At 57.2% G+C, this 22,255-nt stretch overlaps 1 protein-coding gene across 3 annotated transcripts in view; it reads left to right on the plus strand.

The window, feature by feature from the left end:
* The window catches only part of LOC121272389 (arrestin red cell), a 141,577-nt gene that overhangs the window by 113,882 nt on the left and 5,440 nt on the right, over positions 1 to 22,255 (plus strand). For all 3 annotated transcript variants that reach the window (XM_041179059.1, XM_041179057.1, XM_041179056.1), the window contains 10 exons: positions 135 to 195; positions 2,485 to 2,529; positions 3,983 to 4,179; positions 9,328 to 9,387; positions 9,612 to 9,679; positions 12,226 to 12,361; positions 13,565 to 13,649; positions 15,961 to 16,033; positions 16,595 to 16,732; positions 18,691 to 18,774. In XM_041179059.1, coding sequence (XP_041034993.1) covers positions 135 to 195; positions 2,485 to 2,529; positions 3,983 to 4,179; positions 9,328 to 9,387; positions 9,612 to 9,679; positions 12,226 to 12,361; positions 13,565 to 13,649; positions 15,961 to 16,033; positions 16,595 to 16,732; positions 18,691 to 18,774 — 947 coding nt within the window. The remainder of the gene's footprint in view (positions 1 to 134; positions 196 to 2,484; positions 2,530 to 3,982; positions 4,180 to 9,327; positions 9,388 to 9,611; positions 9,680 to 12,225; positions 12,362 to 13,564; positions 13,650 to 15,960; positions 16,034 to 16,594; positions 16,733 to 18,690; positions 18,775 to 22,255) is intronic.

Below are 22,255 nucleotides of genomic sequence, written 5' to 3' on the forward strand. Positions count from 1 at the left end.
TTTATTGAAACCTTCCTCTAACTCGTTAGCCCTCTAGTTAACAGTTTACCTTATCTCGTTAAGCCTCTAGTTAAGTTTACCTTCTCTCGTTAAGGCTCTAGCTAACAGTTTACCTTATCTTGTTAACCCTCTAGTTAACAGTTTACCTCGGGAAGCGGGATTTTGTCGATCACCTTGACCACGTGGACCCTGTTGGTAAGTGATCTTTTGAGTCTGAGGCCTCACCCCCGCGCAGGCCGATATTCTTGGCCGGAGTCGCACTGGGGTACGAACTGCCCGTTGAGTGTGTGCCTGATGCTGCGGAACGGGATCGTAAAGCTTTGAGGCCGTTCGGCCCATTACCTCCGTGCTAGCACCCCACCCCCCCACCCACCCCCCCCCCCCGAGGAGCTGCCAACCGTACAGGCCCCTTGCCACAGACCTGTCTCTTGAAAGCCGGATCGTTCTGTGCTCAGCTCCTCAACCGCCTCCCCGTTTTTTTTTTAAATAAAAAAAAACCCTTCAAATTTCCCCCGGTCTTTAATTGTCTTTAAATTTCTGCCTTTGCCGACTCGCCAATGGAAATAGTTCTTCAAGATTTTGTCTTCGCGAGGTACCCGGTGATCTCCGGCTGAGTTCATCGCGCTCCTTTGAGTTTAAGAGCTCTTGGACGTTTGTACCTAGGGGAGATCACTCGGGTGGCGTTTGAAAACTCTCATCCTTCGTTTTCAGATCCCTTTGTGGATTCGTGCCTCACCTCTCCCAATCGCTGTCACCTTCTCCAGCCTTCCAACAACCCCACCCCCCCAACCCCACCCCCACCCCCACCCCCCGGGACCTCTGCGCTGCCCCATTTCTCACCTGCTCCACGTTGTCGGTTTTAATCCCTCCAGCAGTGTCGGCCGCCTGGGCTCCGAGCACTGGAATTCCCTCCCTGAAAGCGCCGCCTCCTCCAGTCGATGAGCAGTGACAGCACGTGCCTGACCCAGCTCTCCGAATGAGCAATTCGCCCAGTGCCATTCTACCCCCCCCACCCACCCAAACCTTCCCTCTGTAAACCCAGCACATTCGTCCTTTATTCGGACAGCGACCCAACCAACACCACCCCCCCCCCACCCAACCCAACCCCCCCTCTCGAGAGCCTCGATGGACCCTCCCTCCTCCTCCTTGCTCTCGGGCGGCGCATCCCAGACGCTAACCGCTTGCCGCGTCAGGGGAGTTCCCTCCTCACGTTCCCCCATCTCTGGGGCTTTTCCTGTTTCGCCAACGACCTCGAACCCGCGCCTCCCCCACCCACCCAGGTTCTCGATCCTCCCACTAATGGGGGATCAGCCCCCTTCCATGGCGGCTCTGCTCAGGACCCCCTTGTGGTTTTGAACAACCCCATTCCCCCCCCCCCCCCCCCCCCCCCCACCCTTATCAAATCTCCTCTCGGCCATCTCCCCTTCTCCCAAGGAGAACAGACCCGACGTCTCCCCACCCGTTGGAAGTTCCTCGTCCTTGCGGCCATTCCCATCAACCCTTTCCCAAAGCCTCCGCACCTCTTTCCTGAATCTGGTCCCTTCCCGGGTTTTTTATTTGTCTGCCGGTTACCGATATTCCCTTCTAAGCGGCCGGGGGTGTCGAATTCCGCCTGGCGCCCTTCTTTGTTCTGGTGAATGGTTAACCGTGCTGGGGGCGGGGGGGGGGGTGGGGGTGGGGGGGGGTGGGGGGGGTGGGGGGGTGGGGGGGGTGGGGGGGGGGGGTGGGGGGGGGGTGGGGGTCCTGGGGTTGGGGAGGGGGGAGGAGCTGGGGGTCCTGGGGTGGGGGTGGAGCTGGGGGTCCTGTGTGGGGGGAGGAGCTGGGGGTCCTGGTGGGGGGGGGAGGAGCTGGGGGTCCTGGGATTGGGGGGGGCGGGGAGGAGGAGCTGGGGTTCCTGGGGTGGGGGGGTGGAGGAGTTGCTGGGGGTCCTGGGGTGGGGGGTGTGGGAGGAGCTGGGGGTCCTGGGGGGCGGGGAGGAGGAGCTGGGAGTCCTGGGGTGGGGGGGGGGGTGTGGGAGGAGCTGGGGGTCCTGGGTGGGGTGGTGGGGGGTGTAGGAGCTGGGGGTCCTGGGGTGGGGGTGGGGGAGGAGCTGGGGGTCCTTGGGGGCAGGGAGGAGGAGCTGGGAGTCCTGGGGTGGGGGGGGTGTGGGAGAAGCTGGGGGTCCTGGGTGGGGTGGTGGGGGGTGTAGGAGCTGGGGGTCCTGGGGTGGGGGTGGGGGAGGAGCTGGGGGTCCTTGGGGGCAGGGAGGAGGAGCTGGGAGTCCTGGGGTGGGGGGGGGGGTGGGAGAAGCTGGGGGTCCTGGGTGGGGTGGTGGGGGGTGTAGGAGCTGGGGGTCCTGGGGTGGGGGTGGGGGAGGAGCTGGGGGTCCTTGGGGGCAGGGAGGAGGAGCTGGGGGAGGGGGAAGGGGCAGCGCGAGCTGTCAGCTGTGCTGAGCCAGGCACTTGCCCCGTTTTTAACCCTTGCCTGTTCCGCTTTGCCTTCCAGATGGAGTTGTACTGGTGGATCCAGAGTACCTGAAAGACAGACGAGGTGAGTGTCCTGTCGCGATTGACCCATTAACCTGGGGAGGGTGGGGGGGGGGCTCTGTTTTGCCTCGGGGTGGGTATGGGACTCAAGGAAGTATGGCTGCGGGGTTTGACCCCCCCCCCCCCCCCCCCCCACCCCCCCCCCCCCCCCCCCCCCCCACTCTTCTCCCCCCCCCCCCCCCCCCCCCCCACCTTTAATATTTGCTGAGCAGAAAGAACTTTGACGCCGATTGCCTTAAATGGGAGGGGTATAAAAGCTCTTGAGGATTTGGCAACGACGCCCTTGACAATATTTAGTGCTGGTGTGATCATTCGCTCCAGAGCGCCATTCATTCCCAGAGGGAGTCACACCGCGATTGAGGTGAGGGACAAGCTCTTATCTCAAGAGGGTCTGTTTGCCTGTGGAATTCTCTTCCCCAGAGAGTGGTGAGGACTGGGTCACTGGATGTATTCAGTCCGAGTTAGACAGGTTTTCTGATCGACAAGGGTGGTTGAGTTGGGTTGAGTTGGGTTGGGTAGAGTTGGGTAGAGTTGGGTAGAGTTGGGTAGAGTTGGGTAGAGTTGGGTAGAGTTGGGTTGGGTAGAGTTGGGTTGAGTTGAGTTGGGTTGAGTTGAGTTGGGTTGAGTTGAGTTGGGTTGAGTTGAGTTGGGTTGAGTTGAGTTGGGTTGAGTTGAGTTGGTTTGAGGTGAGTTGGGTTGGGTTGAGTTGGGTTGGGCTGAGTTGGGTTGGGTTGGGTTGTGGTGAGTTGAGTTGGGTTGAGTTGGGTTGAGTTGGGTTGAGTTGAGTTGGGTTGAGTTGGGTTGAGTTAAGTTGAGTTGGGTTGAGTTGGGTTGGGTTGAATTGGGTTGAGTTGAGTTGGGTCGGGTTGAGTTGGGTTGAATTGGGTTGGGTTGAGGTAAGTTGGGTTGAGGTGAGTTGGGTTGAGTTGAGTTGGGTTGAATTGGGTTGAGTTGAGTTGGGTTGGGTTGAGTTGGGTTGAATTGGGTTGGGTTGAGGTGAGTTGGGTTGAGGTGAGTTGGGTTGAGGTGAGTTGGGTTGAGTTGAGTTGGGTTGAGTTGGGTTGGGTTGAGTTGGGTTGGTTTGAGTTGAGTTGAGTTGGGTAGAGTTGGGTTGGGTTGAGTTGGGTTGGGTTGAGTTGGGTTGGGTATGGCGGTGGGGCTGGAGATCAGATCAGCCACGATCTTATTGAACGGTGTGTGGGGGGAGGGGGCAAGTTTGATGGGCTGATTGGCCACCTCCTGCCCCCGCTTCTTCGGATCTTGTAGGTGTCCTCTGGGGGTGGGGGGGGGGGGGGGTGGTTGAGCTCCCAGCGAGGTGTCTCATTTTCGGGAACCCTCCGCCCCAGAGGAGCCAGGGTGTTAACAGTCCCACCGCGGCCTCTAGCCGCACCCGCCGGACCTGACTGACTGACCTCTCATTCCCCCCATCCTGCTCTTTGTCGTTGCTTCCACCGCAGTGTTCGTCACCTTGACCTGTGCCTTCCGCTATGGGCGCGAGGACCTCGATGTCCTGGGGCTGTCCTTCAGGAAGGACCTCTTCATCGCGACATTCCAGGCGTTCCCACCATTGCCGGAGGAGAAGAAGCCCCTGACGAGACTGCAGGAGCGTCTCATCAAGAAACTCGGAGAGAACGCCTTCCCTTTCTTCTTCACAGTGAGTGACCCCTCGAGCCGTGTGTGTGAGTGTGAGTGTGAGAGTGTGAGTGTGAGAGTGTGAGAGTGTGAGTGTGAGAGTGTGAGAGTGTGTGAGTGTTTGAGTGTGTGTGTGTGTGTGTGTGTGTGTGAGAGTGTGTGACCCCTCTGTTTGTGTGTGTGTGTGTGTGTGTGTGTGTGTGTGTGTGTGTGTGTGTGAGAATGTGCACATGCATGTGACCCCTCTAACCGTCTGTGTGTGTGTGCATGTGTGTGTGAGATCCCTCTAACTGTGTGTGACGCCTCTAACTGTGTGTGTGCGTGTCGAGTGTCACCAGTCGGGTTGTGAAACCTTTACCTTTTCCAGGGTCTGGTGATTAAGCTCCCAGACCAGGTGTGTTGGTTTTTTTCTCATTACTCTTTGAATATTTAAAAAAAAAAAATAAAATTGCACTTGCCCCCAAAAGGTGAGCGGGAGGGGTGATGTTGTGTCATATTTGCCTCAAACATAAGAGAGAACAGGAGCGGGGTGTGTAGTTTGAAGTTAGTATAAGTGTTTGATTTATTCCACATGGGTACAGCCACTCAGGTGAAGCCGGGACACACAATACAAACTCATCGCAGTGATCCCATTTCACACATCTCTCCAACAAGCCAACCTCCACCGGTCAACCGAGTTTCACAGACAGCAAGTCCTTGCTTAACGCTGACCCCCTGATCGCTGACCCCCCCCGATCGCTGAAGCCCCCTGATCACTGACCCCCCCTGATCGCTGACACCCCCTGATCGCTGACCCCCCCGATCGCTGACACCTCCTGATCGCTGACCCCCCCCGAGCGCTGACCCCCCCCCCCCCCCCGAAAGCTGACCCCCCCCCGAACGCTGACCCCCCCGAACGCTGCCTGACTGTAACGTTGATGAAGTTATTGTCAGTCGATCCGCTCACTGTTGACAGTTTCACTCGAGCATCGTTGGCCCTGGGTTTCGGTTCTGTGGGTTGCCCGGCTCACACACACCCTTCCCCCATGGTGCTCCCGCTCTCACCCTCAGACCCTCTTCCAACCCCCCACAGGACCCCCCAGCTCCTCTCCCCACCCGGTTATTGCCTCAGGCACAGCCTCTTTCCCTGGTCTCACCTCCCCAGGGTCTGTCCCCTTCCCAGCGTCTGCTCCCAGCGCCCCACACCCCGCCCCCCACCTCCACCAGCGCCCCCCCCATCTTCTCCCTGGGTCCCTGCTCTCCCGTCTGCTACCCATCATTCCCCCCCCACCAGTGTCCAGTCCCCAGCTCCTCCCCCCAACCAGGACCCCCAGCTCCTCCTCCCACCACCCACCCACCCCCTCGACCCCCGACTCCTTCCCCCACCACCACCCCCCTCCTCCATGACCCCCAGCTCCTCCCCCCACCCGCCCCCAGGACCCCCAGCTCCTCTCTCCCCCACCCCCCCAGGACCCCCAGCTCCGCTAATGAATCCGAGCTGTCGTCTTGGGCACCATCTACTGGCGGAAGCTGGCGCATGCGGGTTGTCAGGACCTCAGCTGCTGCCCACACTGACCAAGCTCTCCCACTAGATGGAGCCTGGTCAACCTAAAGCAGCCTAAATGACGTAGCTGCTAGACTGGGTCTGCGGCAGGTGGTGAGGGAACCAACAAGAGGGAAAAACATACTCGACCTCATCCTCACCAACCTGCCTGCTGCAGATGCATCTGTCCATGACAGTATCGGTAGGAGTGACCATCGTACAGTTGTTGTGGAGATGAAGTCCTGCCTTCACATTGAGGATACCCTCTATCTTGTTGTGTGGCACTACCACTGTGCTAAATGGGATAGATTTCAAACAGATCTAGCAACTCAAGACTGGGCATCCATGAGGCTCTGTGGGCCATCAGCAGCAGCAGAATTGTACTCGGACACAATCTGTAACCTCATGGCCCAGCATATCCCCCACTCTACCATTACCATCAAGCCAGGGGATCAACCCTGATTCAATGAAGAGTGCAGGAGGACATGCCAGGAGCAGCAACAGGCATACCTAAAAATGAGATGTCAACCTGATGAAGCTATAAAACAGGACTACTTGCATGTCTAACAGCATAAGCAGCAAGTGCTAGACAGAGCTAAGTGATCCCACAACCAACGGATCAGATCTAAGCTCTGCAGTCCTGCTACATCCAGTCGTGAATGGTGGTGGACGATTAAACATCTCACTGGAGGAGGAGGCTCCACAAATATCCCCATCGTCAATGATGGAGGAGCCCAGCACATCAGTGTAAAAGATAAGGCTGAAGCATTTGCTGCAATCTTCAGCCAGAAGTGCCGAGTGGATGATCCATCTCGGCCTCCTCCGGAGATCACCAGCATCACAGATACCAGTCTTCAACCAATTCGATTCTCTCTGTGTGATATCAAGAAATGGCTGAAGGCACTGGATATTGCAAAGGTTATGGGTCCTGACAATAATCCAGCAATAGTACTGAAGATTGTGCTCCAGAACTTGCCAAGCTGTTCCAGTGCAGCTACAACACTGGCAACTACCCGGCTATGTGGAAAATTGCCCAGGTGTGTCCTGTACACAAAAAGCAAGACAAACCCAAACCGGCCAATTACCCCCCCATCAGTCTACCCTTGATCATCAGTAAAGTAATGGAAGGGGTCATTGACATGGGGGATAGTGGGATAGTGGGATTGTCACTGGACAGATAATCCAAAGACCTAGGGTGATACCCTGAGACCAGGGTTCGAATCTCATCATGGCAGGTGGTGGAATTTGAATTCAATATAAAAAAAAATCTGGAAATAAAAGCCTCAGTGTCAATTGTTGTTAAAAACCCATCTAGTTCACTAATGTCCACATGTGACTCTCTGACCTCAATGCTGGCCCAGCCAGTGACGCCTACATCCCATGAACGAATAAAAAAAAAACCGCTATCAAGCGGCAATAAGCTGCTCACTGAAGCCCAGTGGGTTCCACCAGGACATCTCAGCTCCTGACCTCATTACAGCCTTGGTCCAAACATGGACAAGAGAGTGACTGCCCTCAACATCAAGGCAGCATTTGACCGAGTGTGGCATCAAGGAGTCAATGGGAATCGGGGGGGGGGAAAACTCTCCACTGGTTGGAGTCATACCTCGCAGGTGGTTGTCAATCATCTCAGCTCCAGGACATCACTGCAGGAGTCCCTCAGGGTAGTGTCCTCGGCCCAACCATCTTCAGCTGCTTCATCAATGACCTTCCTTCCATCATAAGGTCAGAAGTGGGGATGTTCGCTGATGATTGCACAATGTTTAGCACCATTCACGACTCCTCAGATACTGAAGCAGTCCATGTCCAAATGCAGCAAGACCTGGACAATATCCAGGTTTGGGCTGACAAGTGGCAAGTAACATTCACGCCACACAAGTGTCAGGCAATGACCATCTCCAACAAGAGAGAATCCAACCATCGCCCCTTGATGTTCAATGGCATTACCATCACTGAATCCCCCACGTAAACACACACTGGCATCATCTGTTGTGAGTAAAGAAGCACAGCTTAGCACCTCAAACAGTCAAACCTGTACCTGGAATAGGCAACTTTTGCTGTCTTGGTCATAACTATCTAACAGTTCATGGGTAGAAATGTCTCATCTGCCCGACACCAAAAGCAGGAGAAGGAGACATGTGCATGGATTGAAATAGAATAATGGAGCAGCAGGATGGTCACTTCAGAGCACAGTATCGCCCCCTCCTGAGCAGACTGGTCCATTGTCTATGGGAGTGTTTTCTAGTGGATAGACGTTTAAGTGCAGTGGGAGAGAAGTAACAGAAGAGACATTTGCCACCAATTACATATCAAACACAGCATGTTGAATAAACAAAGTGATGTCAGGAGAAAGGTTCATATGAAACAGAATGAGGGGGTTGAGTTCTTGGGGGCCCTCCCAATAATAATGGAATTAAACGTGTATTGGGGGGAGATGCAAGGCAAGGATCAGTCAGTCAGCCAGCAGGGGGCAGGCTTGCCTTCCATTTACTGTGGGGAGGCAGGGCGCCATGCAGTTGGATGTGTTGGGAGACCGATAGTGGGAGGGTGTGGGGGCGGGGCAGTTGGAAGCGGTGTAATCCCCCCCCCAGGATACCTCCAGCCAGAGATCGCACCCACTGACCCAACAATGCTGTGTTGTTAAGTTAAGGGAAGGGGCGTGGGGGACTTCATGTCAGGTTAACGGTAACAAACGGAGGGTTTGTCTGTGTCTCTGTAAAGTCCTCCAGCTCGACAAACCCACTGCCCCCTCCACCATCCTCCATTTCTGGCCCCTTTCCAAATTTTAACCTTCCACCATTGGCGGCTGTTCCTGCAGAAGCCTGGAGCCTAAACTCCTCAATCTCTCTCTGTCCTCCTCTCTCTCTCTCTCTGTCCTCCTCTCTCTCTGTCCTCCTCTCTCTCTCTCTATGTCCTCTCTCTCTCTCTCCTCTCTCTCTCTGTCCTCTTCTCTCTCTCTCTCTGTCCTCCTCTCTCTCTGTCCTCCTCTCTCTCTCCTCTCTCTCTCTCTCTGTCCTCCTCTCTCTCTCTCTCCTCTCTCTCTCTCTCTCTCTGTCCTCTTCTCTCTCTCCTCTCTCTCTCTGTCCTCTTCTCTCTCTCTCCTCTCTCTCTCTCTGTCCTCCTGTTCTCTCTCCTTCTCTCTCTCTCTCCTCTTCTCTCTCTCTCCTCTTCTCTCTCTCCTCTTCTCTCTCTCTCCTCTTCTCTCTCTCTCCTCTTCTCTCTCTCTCTGTGTCCTCCTCTCTCTCTGTCCTCCTCTCTCTCTGTCCTCTTCTCTCTGTCCTCCTCTCTCTCTGTCCTCCTCTCTCTCTGTCCTCCTCTCTCTCTCCTCCTCTCTCTCTCCTCCTCTCTCTCTCCTCCTCTCTCTCTCCTCCTCTCTCTCTCTCCTCCTCTCTCCTCCTCTCTCCTCCTCTCTCTCCTCCTCTCTCTCTCTACTTCTCTGTCCTCCTCTCTCTCTCTCCCTCCTTTTCTCTCTCCCTGCACCCCCCCCCCCCCCCCCAAAAGATGCTCCTTAAGGCCCACCCCTTCAACCAATCTTATGATCATCTCCTTTATGCGGCTCGGTGTGGGATTCTGGTTACGAATGATGCTGCAGGGGCCACCGCGTTGGACGGCGCTATATAAATACAAATTATATTCCTGTCTCTTCAGCTCCCACAGAACCTGCCGTGTTCAGTTACCCTGCAGCCAGGCCCTGAGGACACCGGGAAGGTGAGCCAGCGGCCTTTTGTTTTCTCAGGGGTGGGGGAGGGGGGGTGGTGTGGGGGGGGGGTGGTTGTTTAACACGTGTTGGGTCAGCGTGAATCTGAAATGATGTGCTTCACTCGTCTCCCTCTCTCTCTCCCTCTCTCTCTCCCTCCCTCTCTCTCCCTCTCTCTCCCTCTCTCCCTCCCTCTCCCTCTTTCTCCCTCCCTCTCCCTCCCTCTCCCCGCTAGGCCTGTGGTGTAGACTTTGAAATCCGAGCATTCTGTGCTAAGACCATGGAAGAGAAGATCCACAAGAGGTGAGCACTGAGCTGCCTGGCTGGTGGAGCCAGCAACAGCCCCTTTCGGCCTTTAAAGGGCTGCAGGTTTAGGTGCCTTAAGAGGCAGATCTGGCCAAGGCAGCCTTCAGCCGTGCGGACTCCTCTCCCGAAGATGCCGTTAACAGAAACCAAACGGGCTAACCTGTTATTTTAGCTGGGATAATGGAAGATCCTGTATCACTTTTATTGTTTCATGGGGCGTGCGTTCGTCGCCCATCCCTAATTGCCCTTAAACCGAGTGGCTTGCCCGGCCATCTCAGAGGGAGCGTTGAGACTGGACCGCATTGCTGTGGGTCTGGGGTCAGACCGAGTGAGGACAGCAGGTGCGGGGGGGGCGGGGTGCGGGGGGGGGCGGGGGGGCGGGGGGAGGGGTTGGAGGAGGGGTGGGGGAGGTGAGGGTAGTGGGGGGTGGGGGGGGGTGGGGGAGGTGAGGGTAGTGGGGGGTGGGGGGGGTGGGGGAGGTGAGGGTAGTGGGGGGTGGGGGGGGGTGGGGGAGGTGAGGGTAGTGGGGGGAGGGGTTGGGGGGGTGGGGGGAGGTGAGGGTAGTGGGGGGAGGGGTTGGGGGGGTGGGGGAGGTGAGGGTAGTGGGGGGAGGGGTTGGGGGGGTGGGGGAGGTGAGGGTAGTGGGGGGAGGGGTTGGGGGGGGTGGGGGAGGTGAGGGTAGTGGGGGGAGGGGTTGGGGGGGTGGGGGAGGTGAGGGTAGTGGGGGGAGGGGTTGGGGGGGGTGGGGGAGGTGAGGGTAGTAGGGGGAGGGGTTGGGGGGGGTGGGGGAGGTGAGGGTAGTGGGGGGAGGGGTGGGGGGGGTGGGGGAGGTGAGGGTAGTGGGGGGAGGGGTTGGGGGGGGTGGGGGAGGTGAGGGTAGTGGGGGGAGGGGTTGGGGGGGTGGGGGAGGTGAGGGTAGTGGGGGGAGGGGTGGGGGGGGTGGGGGAGGTGAGGGTAGTGGGGGGAGGGGTGGGGGGGGTGGGGGAGGTGAGGGTAGTGGGGGGAGGGGTTGGGGGGGGTGGGGGAGGTGAGGGTAGTGGGGGGAGGGGTTGGGGGGGTGGGGGAGGTGAGGGTAGTGGGGGGAGGGGTTGGGGGGGTGGGGGAGGTGAGGGTAGTGGGGGGAGGGGTTGGGGGGGTGGGGGAGGTGAGGGTAGTGGGGGGAGGGGTTGGGGGGGTGGGGAGGTGAGGGTAGTGGGGGAGGGGTTGGGGGGGTGGGGGAGGTGAGGGTAGTGGGGGAGGGGTTGGGGGGGTGGGGAGGTGAGGGTAGTGGAGGGAGGGGTTGGGGGGGTGGGGGAGGTGAGGGTAGTGGGGGGAGGGGTTGGGGGGTGGGGGAGGTGAGGGTAGTAGGGGGAGGGGTTGGGGGGGTGGGGGAGGTGAGGGTAGTAGGGGGAGGGGTTGGGGGGGTGGGGGAGGTGAGGGTAGTGGGGGGAGGGTGGGGGGGTGGGGGAGGTGAGGGTAGTGGGGGGTGGGGGGGGGGGTGGGGGAGGTGAGGGTAGTGGGGGGAGGGGTGGGGGGGGTGGGGGAGGTGAGGGTAGTGGGGGGAGGGGTTGGGGGGGTGGGGGAGGTGAGGGTAGTGGGGGGAGGGGTTGGGGGGGTGGGGGAGGTGAGGGTAGTGGGGGGAGGGGTTGGGGGGGTGGGGGAGGTGAGGGTAGTGGGGGGAGGGGTTGGGGGGTGGGGGAGGTGAGGGTAGTGGGGGGAGGGGTTGGGGGGGTGGGGGAGGTGAGGGTAGTGGGGGGAGGGGTTGGGGGGTGGGGGAGGTGAGGGTAGTGGGGGGAGGGGTTGGGGGGGTGGGGGAGGTGAGGGTAGTGGAGGGAGGGGTTGGGGGGGTGGGGGAGGTGAGGGTAGTGGGGGGAGGGGTTGGGGGGGGTGGGGGAGGTGAGGGTAGTAGGGGGAGGGGTTGGGGGGGTGGGGGAGGTGAGGGTAGTGGGGGGAGGGGTGGGGGGGTGGGGGAGGTGAGGGTAGTGGGGGGTGGGGGGGGGGTGGGGGAGGTGAGGGTAGTGGGGGGAGGGGTGGGGGGGGTGGGGGAGGTGAGGGTAGTGGGGGGAGGGGTTGGGGGGGTGGGGGAGGTGAGGGTAGTGGGGGGAGGGGTTGGGGGGGTGGGGGAGGTGAGGGTAGTGGGGGGAGGGGTTGGGGGGGTGGGGGAGGTGAGGGTAGTGGGGGGAGGGGTTGGGGGGTGGGGGAGGTGAGGGTAGTGGGGGGAGGGGTTGGGGGGGTGGGGGAGGTGAGGGTAGTGGGGGGAGGGGTTGGGGGGTGGGGGAGGTGAGGGTAGTGGGGGGAGGGGTTGGGGGGGTGGGGGAGTTGAGGGTAGTGGGGGGAGGCGTTGGGGGGATGGTCCCCTCTTCACTTGGCACCACCCACCTCCCCCCCGCCCCACACACACACACCACCCCCCCCCCCCCCCCCCCCCCCCCCCCCCCCCCCCCCCCCCCCCCCCCCCCCCCCCCCCCCACCACCCATCCTGAAGTCACCGGCACCCCCTACAGTCTCCCCACTGTGGGTTGGGAATACTCACTGCTGCTTGTCCCTTTCCCATTTTAATGCAGGAATTCCGTACGTTTGGTGATCCGGAAGGTTCAGTATGCTCCGGAGAAACCGGGACCACAGCCCATGGCAGAGACCACCAGGAACTTCCTCATGTCCGACAGATCCCTACACTTAGAAGCTTCCCTGGACAAAGAGGTCAGCCCAGAGAGAGAGAGAGAGAGGGCCAAGAAAGAACCTTTACAAATGACCCCTCCCCGAGAGAGACAGGGTACAGGGTGTTGCTACCTGGAGTACCGCGGATTTCTTTCCTGCCTCCCCCTAACTTAAGGAAGGGGGCCACACTTGCGGTGGAAGCAGTTCAGAGAAGATTCGCCCTCCTGATTCCTGGGATGAAGAGTTTATCTTTTGAGGAAAGGTTGAGCAGGTTGGGTTTACACTCACTGGAGTTTAGGAGAATTGGAGGCGATCTGATTTGATTCTGAGGGGGCTTGACAGGGTGGGTGCTGAGAGAATGTGTCCCCCTCATTGAGGGGGGGGGGGAATCTAGAACGAGGGGGGCACAGTTTCAGAATAAGGGGTCTCCCGTTTATGATGAAGATGAGGAGGAATATTTTCTCTCTGAGGGTCGTTAGTGTTTGGAATTCTCTTCCTCAGAGAACTTTGGAGGCCGGCTCACTGAGTATGTTCAAGGCTGAGTTAGAGAGATTTCTGATTGACCAGGGAGTCGAGGGTTACTGGGGGCTGCAGGCAAGGAAATGGAGTTAAAGCCACAATCAGATCAGCCATGACCTTATTGAATGAGCAAAGCAGGGCTTGAGGGGCCGAATGGCCCACTCCTCCCATTTCTTAAAACCTTGAAGCCTCGCTCGTGGTCACATGAACAGACAGGGAAGAGTATCTCCCAGGAGGCTTAGTCACCAGAGGATGCAGATTTAAAAATAATTGGCAAAGGGAGAGGGTCAATAGGGAGATAATTAAAACTGGTTTTCAAAAAAAAACTTGGTGGGTCAGTTTTGAGGAGCCTCTTAAAGGAGAAAGAGGCATAGGGTGGGAATTCTGGAGTTTGGGATCCAGGCAGTTGACCACTCCATTGGTGGAGAGCAAGTAAAATTGGGATTATTGGTGAGACAAGAATTGGGGGAGGGTTATGGGGCTAGAGGAGGCTACAGAGGCTAAGAGGAGTCAGGATAGGAAATGTTTCACCCAGTCCCATGGCTCCCCCCTTCCTCACTGAAGGAAAAGGGGCAGGGGTCTTGGTGGGGGGGGGTTGGGGGGGGGGGGTCAACTTCCTTCAATGTCAGGATGGGGGTTTGGGGTGGTGGGTGGGTGGGTGGGGGGGAGGGTGTGGTGGTCAGGAAGGCGAACGTTTCCCTAATTCCCCATCTCCTTGCGTTACAGCTCTATTACCACGCCGAGCCCATTAGCATCAATGTGCATGTCACCAACAACTCGACAAAAACAGTGAAGAAGATCAAGATTTCAGGTGAACGCTCGGCCTCCTGGCCACCACCGGGACAGGAGGGAGACCCATTCGGCCCCTCCAGCCTGTTCGGAAACTCACCCTGGCTGACCTGCGCCTGCCTCGCTTCCATAACCCTTAAATTTTCCTTGGTCGAGGGAGTTTGTTGATCTCCATTTGATCCTCAACTTCAGCAGCTTTATTTTTGGGGGGGGGGGGGGGGTGGGGTGGTGGGGGGGTGCGGTTGGGGGGGTGGGGGGAGTGGTAGAGTGTTCCAGATTTCCACGCCCCTTTTCGTGCAAAGAGGTGATTCCTGACATCGTCCTTGAAAAGGCTTGGCTCGAATTTGAAAATGATGACCCCTTGTCCCGGGTTTCTTGCACCCGAGGGACTGGTTCCCCTTCTCTATATCCTCGAGCGAGAACGTCAGAAATAGGAGCAGGAGGAGTATGGTCCATTCGACCCCTCAAGCCTGCTCCACCATTCGGTAAGATCAGGGCTGATCAGATTGTGGTCTTAACTCCACTGTCCTGCCTGTCTCCCCCCCCCAACCCCCACCCACCATAACCCTTTCCGATCGAAAATCTGTCTAACCCGGCCTTGAATATACTCTGCGGCTCGCCGGGGGAGAGAATTCCAAAGACGGACAACCCCCTGAGTGAAGAAATCCCTCCTCATCTCCGTCTTAAATGGGAGACCCCTTATTCTGAAACTGCGCCCCCCCCCCCCAACCCCCACCCCAGTTCTAGATTCCCCCCACAAGGGGAAACACCCTCTCAGCATCCACCCTGTCGAGCCCCCTTAGAATCGTACACGTTTCAATAAGATCACCTCTCATTCTTCTAAACTCCAATGAGTATAGGCCCACAGCCTCATTCTCCTTCATATATGCGCCTCTCTTCTTAATGTGTAAATTCTATTGATTCATGTCTCTTTGTAACCGTACCTCCCTCATAACATAAAAACTTTCCTGTTGTCCCTATATATTGTCAGCAACCTTTAGGAAAAATAAACACCTTCCTTAGCCATACTTATTTGGCTGGTTGTAATGTAAACAACCCAAAATCCCTTTGAAATCCAAACCTCCCTTCATCTATCTAAAAATGCAAATTCCCTTCACACCTCACAATGTTAAGCCAGCATTTACTCATTAGCACATCAGACACCTAGCTTCTTTTGATCAGCCTACTTGACTCCAAATGTAATTAAATCATACGCAGACAGACCCAACTATACTTACCTCCATAAACCTACTTTACAATGAACCAGAAAAATATTATGAAAATTGTGATTCCTTCATGACCCCACCACACATGCGCATGTACCAGCAGAGGGAGTCTGCTGGGCAGTGGTTTTTAACAGCTCGTGCGGTTCTAATTCTAAATTAGATTGGCTGAATATATAACTGTTTTGTCCCACCAAAGTCAAACTGGCTGGTCTGTAATTGCAGGGCAGGTCTTTACAGCCCTTTTTGAACGAGGGTGTAATGTTTGCAATTCTCCGGCACCTTCCCCCGAATCCAGGGAACGTTAGAAGATTATTGTCGGTGTCTCTGCAAGTTCCACTCTCACTTCCTTCAATATTCTTGGAAGCATCTCATCCGGTCTCGGTGCCCTATCAACTTCAAGTATCAACAGCTTATCCGATACCTCCTCCTTATCAATTTTAAACCCTTCTGGTGACTGAGCTCCCTCCTTTGTCACCAAGGCCTGGGCAGCGTCTGTTTCGTAGGTAAAGGCTGGTGCAAAGTATCCATTTAATGCCTCAGCCATGTCTCTTGGAGCTGAAACCCAAGATCAGCCACGATCGTACTGAATGGTGGAGCCGACTCGATGGGCTGAATGGCCAACTCCTGTTCCTACGCCCCTTGGACTTAAGTGAGCGGAAATGAGTGTTGTACCGGGGAAGAGAGAGAGAGAGAGTAACAGTTTTACTGCGGACGGACGAGGGAATTCGAGATGGAGGTGAGGGGGTGGGGTGATTGAGTAGAAATGTTAAGACTTGGAGGGGAAGGAATCCGAAAATTAACTTGAGAGGGTTTCTTTTCCTGGGGATGGGGCAGAAGAAAGTGGGACTGGGACAGAGTAAGGGGAGCGAGAGTGGAGGAAGGATCCTAGGGCATGTTCAGGGGCGCATTTGTTGTTGTGTTTGGTTCAGCCCAAACTTGGGTGAAGTTAATTGGCCTTTGGAGTGGGTGGGCGAGACCTGCCCCGGCTAGGCCCAAATTGGGTGAGTTCTCGGGGTGTATTGATTGTTATTCTTTTTGATCCTGTTTAACCCTGTGTTTCTCTTTCTATTTGCCCCCCCCCTCCCCACCCCCCTCACCCCCTCACAGTTCGACAGTACGCAGACATCTGCCTATTCAGCACAGCTCAGTATAAGTGTCCGGTAGCTCAGGTAGAAGCAGAGTGAGTATCAACGTCAAACCCCCTGTCTCGCTTTCCCTACTATTTCCACGTTTGGCAGAGCCAGCCCGGTTGAATTCAGTTCAATGAAAACTAATAATGGAGAGAGGGAGGTGGTGGCGTATTGGTTAATATCACCGGACTGGTATTCCCGAGGGCCAGGTTAATGCCCCGGGTCATGGGTTCAGATCCCACCACAGGCCTCTGGTGGTATTCGAGTTCAATTTTCATTCATCGAAAATGTGCTAATAATCCTGCAATTGAAAGTTAGCCTCAGTAATAGTGACCGTCTATTGTTGTTAAAAATCCATCTGGTTCACGAGTGTCCTTTTGGGGAAGGAAAGGTACCGACTTGCCCTCTGGGCAGCTCACTAAAGGCCCAGGTTGCTGGGGCTTTTTGGCCCGTTACAGAGGCTGGGTTGATTTAACCGGCAGAGGCCCGCGTGATGCTTTCCTTCCCTCAGAGGGTGACACTCGGGCCCACTGCTGCTCTCAGCTCCTTGTTGCCTGGACCCTCCATTTGCTAAATGTCTCGCCTTTCCTTCCCCCCCCCCCCCCCACCAGTGACCAGGTCTCGGCCAGCTCGACCTTTTGCAAGGTCTACACTCTGGTGCCCCTCCTGGACCACAACAGGGAGAAGCGGGGTCTGGCACTCGATGGGAAACTGAAACACGAAGACACCAACCTGGCTTCCAGCACCATGTGAGTCTGCGGGACCCGGTGGGCGAGGTGGGGGGGGGGGGTGTTGGGGGGGGAGGGGGTGGGGGGAGGGAGGGTGGTGGGAGGGGGTGGTGGGAGTGGGGGAGGGAGGGGGGTGGGGGGATGGGGGGAGGGAGGGAGGGGGTGGGGGAGGGAGGGGGGGGGGGAGGGGGGGAGGGAGGGGGTGGTGGGAGTGGGGGAGGGAGGGGGGTGGGGGGATGGGGGGAGGGAGGGGGGTGGGGGGAGGGGGTGGGGGAGGGAGGGGGTGGTGGGAGTGGGGGAGGGAGGGGGGTGGGGGGAGGGGGTGGGGGAGGGAGGGGGGGAGGGAGGGGGTGGGGGGAGGGGGTGGGGGAGGGAGGGTGGGGGGAGGGAGGGGGTGGGGGGAGGGGGTGGGGGAGGGAGGGTGGGGGGAGGGGGGAGGGGGTGGTGGGAGGGAGGGGGTGGGGGTGGGGGATGGGGGTGGGAGGGGGGGAGGGAGGGGGTGGTGGGAGGGGGGTGGGGGGAGGGGGTGGGGGGAGGGAGGGTGGGGGGAGGGGGTGGGGGGGTGGGGGGAGGGAGTGGGTGGTGGGAGGGGGGTGGGGGGAGGGGGTGGGGGGAGGGAGGGTGGGGGGAGGGGGTGGGGGGGTGGGGGGAGGGAGTGGGTGGTGGGAGGGGGGTGGTGGGAGGGGGTGGGGGAGGGAGTGGGTGGTGGGAGTGGGGGAGGGAGGGGGTGGTGGGAGGGGGTGGTGGGAGTGGGGGAGGGGGGGTGGTGGAGGGGGGTGGGGGGAGTGGGGGAGGGGGGTGGTGGAGGGGGGTGGGGGGAGGGGGGGAGGGGGTGGTGGAGGGGGGTGGGGGGAGGGGGCATGTCTGCAGGGCCCTGGGCCTATGCATGGTGCAGACAGGAAGGAGTCTCTGTCTCTATTACGGAGCCGAACACGATGTGTTTTGCTGTGTGGCGCGAGCGGGCTATTGGAACAGAAGCGAATGTCCCTCTGTTGCTGCTCCCTTTGTCCCTTCTTGCCTGAAATTCTCTCTTTCTCTCGACTGCCTCCCCACCTTGTCTCACCACCGATGCGCTCTCCCTCTCCCACTTGCCTCCATCCCCTTTGACCCTCTTAACTCCCTCACCCTACACCCCATTTCTCTCCCCTGTCACTCCACCCCAACCCCACACCACCTTTCTCCCCCTTCAATTTGATCTTTCCCTTTCAGCACTGTGTGATCTCTCTCGCTCTCTCTCTCGCTCTCTCTCTCGCTCGCTTGCTCTCTCGCTCTCGCTCTTTCTCGCTCTCGCTCTTTCTTGCTCTCGCTCTTTCTCTCTCTCGCTCTTTCTCTCGCTCTTTCTCTCGCTCTCTCTCTCGCTCTCGCTCTTTCTCTCTCTCGCTCTCTCTCACTCGCTTGCTCTCTCTCGCTCTCTCTCTCGCTCTCTCTCTCGCTCGCTTGCTCTCTCGCTCTCGCTCTTTCTCGCTCTCGCTCTTTCTTGCTCTCGCTCTTTCTCTCTCTCGCTCTTTCTCTCGCTCTTTCTCTCGCTCTCTCTCTCACTCTCGCTCTTTCTCTCTCTCGCTCTCTCTCACTCGCTTGCTCTCTCTCGCTCTCTCTCTCGCTCTTTCTCTCTCTCGCTCTCTCTCACTCGCTTGCTCTCTCTCGCTCTCTCTCTCGCTCTTTCTCTCGCTCTCTCTCTCTCGCTCTTGCTCTCTCGTTCTCACTCTCTTGCTCCCTCTCGCTCCCTCTCGCTCTCCCTCTCTCACCCTCTCTCTCACCCTCTCTCTCACTCTTTCTCTCTCTCTCTCTTTCGCTGTCTCTCTCTCTCTCTCTCGCTCTCTCTCTCTCTCCGTTAAGCCTTCCAGTCTCCCACCTCCTCCCCACCCCCACCCCCCAATCCCTCGCTCTCTCCTCCCTTGGCCCGCCGGTTTATTTTGCTTCGTTGCTGTTTGTTGAACCCGAGACCCTGGCTCTGAGACACTCACTGTTTTTCCTTGCAGAGTGAAAGAAGGCGCCAACAAGGAGGTGTTGGGAATCCTGGTGTCCTATCGGGTGAAGGTGAAGCTGGTGGTGTCACGCGGAGGGTAAGTCACAGCCACACACACACCCCCCCCTTCCCCCGCTCTCTCCCTCTGTTACTGTGTGTGTGTGTGTGAGTGTGTGTGTGTGTGTGTGTCTGTGTGTGTGTGTGTGTGCACATGTGTGTGTGTGTGTGCACGTGTGTGTGTGTGTGTGCACGTGTGTGCACGTGTGTGTGTGCACGTGTGTGTGTGTGCGCGCACGTGTGTGTGTGCACATTGTGTGTGTGTGTGCGCGCGCACGTGTGTGTGTGTGTGCACATTGTGTGTGTGTGTGTGTGTGTGCACATTGTGTGTGTGTGTGGGTGCACATTGTGTGTGTGCACATTGTGTGTGTGTGTGTGCACTGTGTGTGTGTGTGTGTGCACTGTGTGTGTGTGTGTGCACATTGTGTGTGTGTGTGTGCACATTGTGTGTGTGTGCACATTGTGTGTGTGTGTGCGCGCACATGTGTGTGCGCGCGCATGTGTGTGCGTGTGCACGTGTGTGTGTGTGCACGTGTGTGTATGTGCACGTGTGTGTGTACACATGTGTGTGTGTGTACATGTGTGTGCGTGTGCACGTGTGTGCGTGTGCACGTGTGTGCGTGTGCACGTGTGTGTGTGTACACATGTGTGTGTGTGTACATGTGTGTGTGTGTATGTGCACGTGTGTGTGTATGTGCACGTGTGTGTGTGTGCAATGTGTGTGTGTGTGCACATTGTGTGTGTGTGTGCAATGTGTGTGTGTGTGTGTGCGCAATGTGTGTGTGTGTGCACATTGTGTGTGTGTGCACATTGTGTGTGTGTGTGTGTGCACATTGTGTGTGTGTGCACATGTGTGTGTGCACGTGTGTGTGTGCACGTGTGTGTGTGCACGTGTGTGTGTGCACATTGTGTGTGTGTGCACGTGTGTGTGTGTGCACGTGTGTGTGTGTGTGTGTGCACTTGTGTGTGTGTGCACGTGTGTGTGCATGTGTGCCCGTGTGTGTGCCCGTGTGTGTGCCCGTGTGTGTGCACGTGTGTGTGTGCACGTGTGTGTATGTGTGTGTGCACGCGTGTGTGTGTGTGCACGCGTGTGTGTGCACTTGTGTGTGTATGCACATGTGTGTGTGTGTGCACGTGTGTGTATGTGTGCACGTGTGTGTGTGTGCACGTGTGTGTGTGCACATGTGTGTGTGTGCACGTGTGTGTGTGTGCACATGTGTGTGTGTGCACGTGTGTGTGTGCACGTGTGTGTGTGCACGTGTGTGTGTGCACGTGTGTGTGTGCACGTGTGTGTGTGTACGTGTTTGTGTGTATGCAAGTGTGTGTGTGTGCACGTGTGTGTGCACGTGTGTGTGTGTGCACGTGTGTGTGTGCACGTGTGTGTGTGCACGTGTGTGTGTGTGCACGTGTGTGTGTGCGCACATGTGTGTGTGTGCACATGTGTGTGTGCACGTGTGTGTGTACATGTGTGTGTGTGCACGTGTGTGTGTGCACATTGTGTGTGCACGTGTGTGTGTGTGTGCACGTGTGTGTGTGTGCACGTGTGTGTGCACGTGTGTGTGTGTGTGCACATGTGTGTGTGAGTGTGTGTTTATGTGTGTGTGTGAGTGTGTGTGTTTATGTGTGTGTGTGTGAGTGTGTGTGTTTATGTGTGTTTGTGTGTGTTTGTGTGTGTGTGTGTGTGTGTTTGAGTTTGTGTGTGTGTGTATGTGTGTGTGTTTATGTGAGTGTGTGAGTGTGTAAGTGTGTGAGTGTGTGTGTGTTTATGTGTGTGTGAGTGTGTGTTTATGTGTGTGTGTGAGTGTGTGTGTTTATGTGTGTGTGTGAGTGTGTGTGTGTTTATGTGTGTGTGTGTTTATGTGTGTGTGTGTTTATGTGTGTGTGTGTTTATGTGTGTGTGTGTTTATGTGTGTGTGTGTTTATGTGTGTGTGTGTTTGTGTGTGTGAGTGTGTGTGTGTGTGAGTTTGTGTGTGTGTGTATGTGTGTGTGTTTATGTGAGTGTGTGTGTGTAAGTGTGTGAGTGTGTGTGTGTGTGTGTGTGTGTTTATGTGTGTGTGTGTTTGTGTTTGTGTGTGTGTGTTTATGTGTGAGTGTGTGAGTGTGTGTGTTTATGTGTGTGTGTGTGTGTTTATGTGTGTGTGTGTGTGTTTATGTGTGTGTGCGTGAGTGTGTGTGTGTGTGTGAGTTTGTGTGTCTGTGTGTGTGTGAGTTTGTGTGTGTGTGTGTGAGTTTGTGTATGTGTGTGTGTGTGTTTATGTGTGAGTGTGTGTGTGCTTATGTGTGCGTGTGCGCGTGCGTGTGTGTGCGGGGAAACCTGGAAGGATCCGATCAGCGATCGGAACACGCTTGGAGGGTGTGGGTGGTGCGGGAAGGTGTTGTGGGGTGGGTGGGGATTGTGGCAGCACTTTCCCCTCCGAAGCTTTTTCTGTAGTGAATCCCATTTTAATCCCTCACACTCAGCGCGATCCCGGAGTGAAAATTGGGGGTGGTGGGTGGGGGTAGAGTTGCCGAGCAGGATTGAGGATTCAAGCAGCGGGGATACAGGCATTCGCACACACACACACACACACACACACACACGTGCACACACACACGTGCACACACACACACACGTGCACATACACACGCACACACACACATGCACGCACACGCGCACATACACAAACGTGCACACTCGCACACACACACGTGCACACATGCACACACGCGCGCGTGCACGCACACAGGTGCACACACACACACACGCTCACACGCACACACACACATGCTCACGCGCGCACGTGCACATACAGGCACACACACGCGCACACACACATGTGCACACACGCGCACACGCATACGCGCACATACATCCGGACATACACGCGCACATACACGCGTGCACACGCGCGCACACAGGCGCACACGCGCACACACATGCACACACCGCGCACACACACACGCGCACACATGCACACACACGCGCACGCACACGTGCACACACGTGCACACACATGTGCACGCACGCACACCTGCACACGCGCACACACACATGCACACACATACACGTGCACACACACACGCACACATGCACACACACATGTGCACACACGCGCGCACACACACATGTGCACACACACGTGCGCACACGCACACACACATGCATACGTGCGCGCACACGCACACACACACACACACACATATGCACACACGCGCACGCATACACACACACGTGCATACCCACATAAAGAAAAGACACCCGCTGTTTGAGCAGGGCTGTCGAACGCGAGTCCTCTTTCTGCCCCCCGGGGGGTCACGACCCACAGTTTGGGAATCCGTGGAGCGGAGGGTGGGTTCGGGGCAGGTCCGGCGTGGGATCTTTGCCTCTAGGCCCGGCACCTGCCTAGCGCCGTGCCGAATATAAATTGGACGCCCCCCCCCCCCCCCACCCCTCCGCTGAAAGCCACCCTTCTGGAGACGTGGACCAGGGGGTGGGGGGCTTGTTATTTTTTTTTTCTTACAATAACAAGATTTTAATTCC

This window comes from Carcharodon carcharias, chromosome 33 (genome assembly GCF_017639515.1).
Source record: "Carcharodon carcharias isolate sCarCar2 chromosome 33, sCarCar2.pri, whole genome shotgun sequence".
Taxonomy (NCBI): domain Eukaryota; kingdom Metazoa; phylum Chordata; class Chondrichthyes; order Lamniformes; family Lamnidae; genus Carcharodon; species Carcharodon carcharias.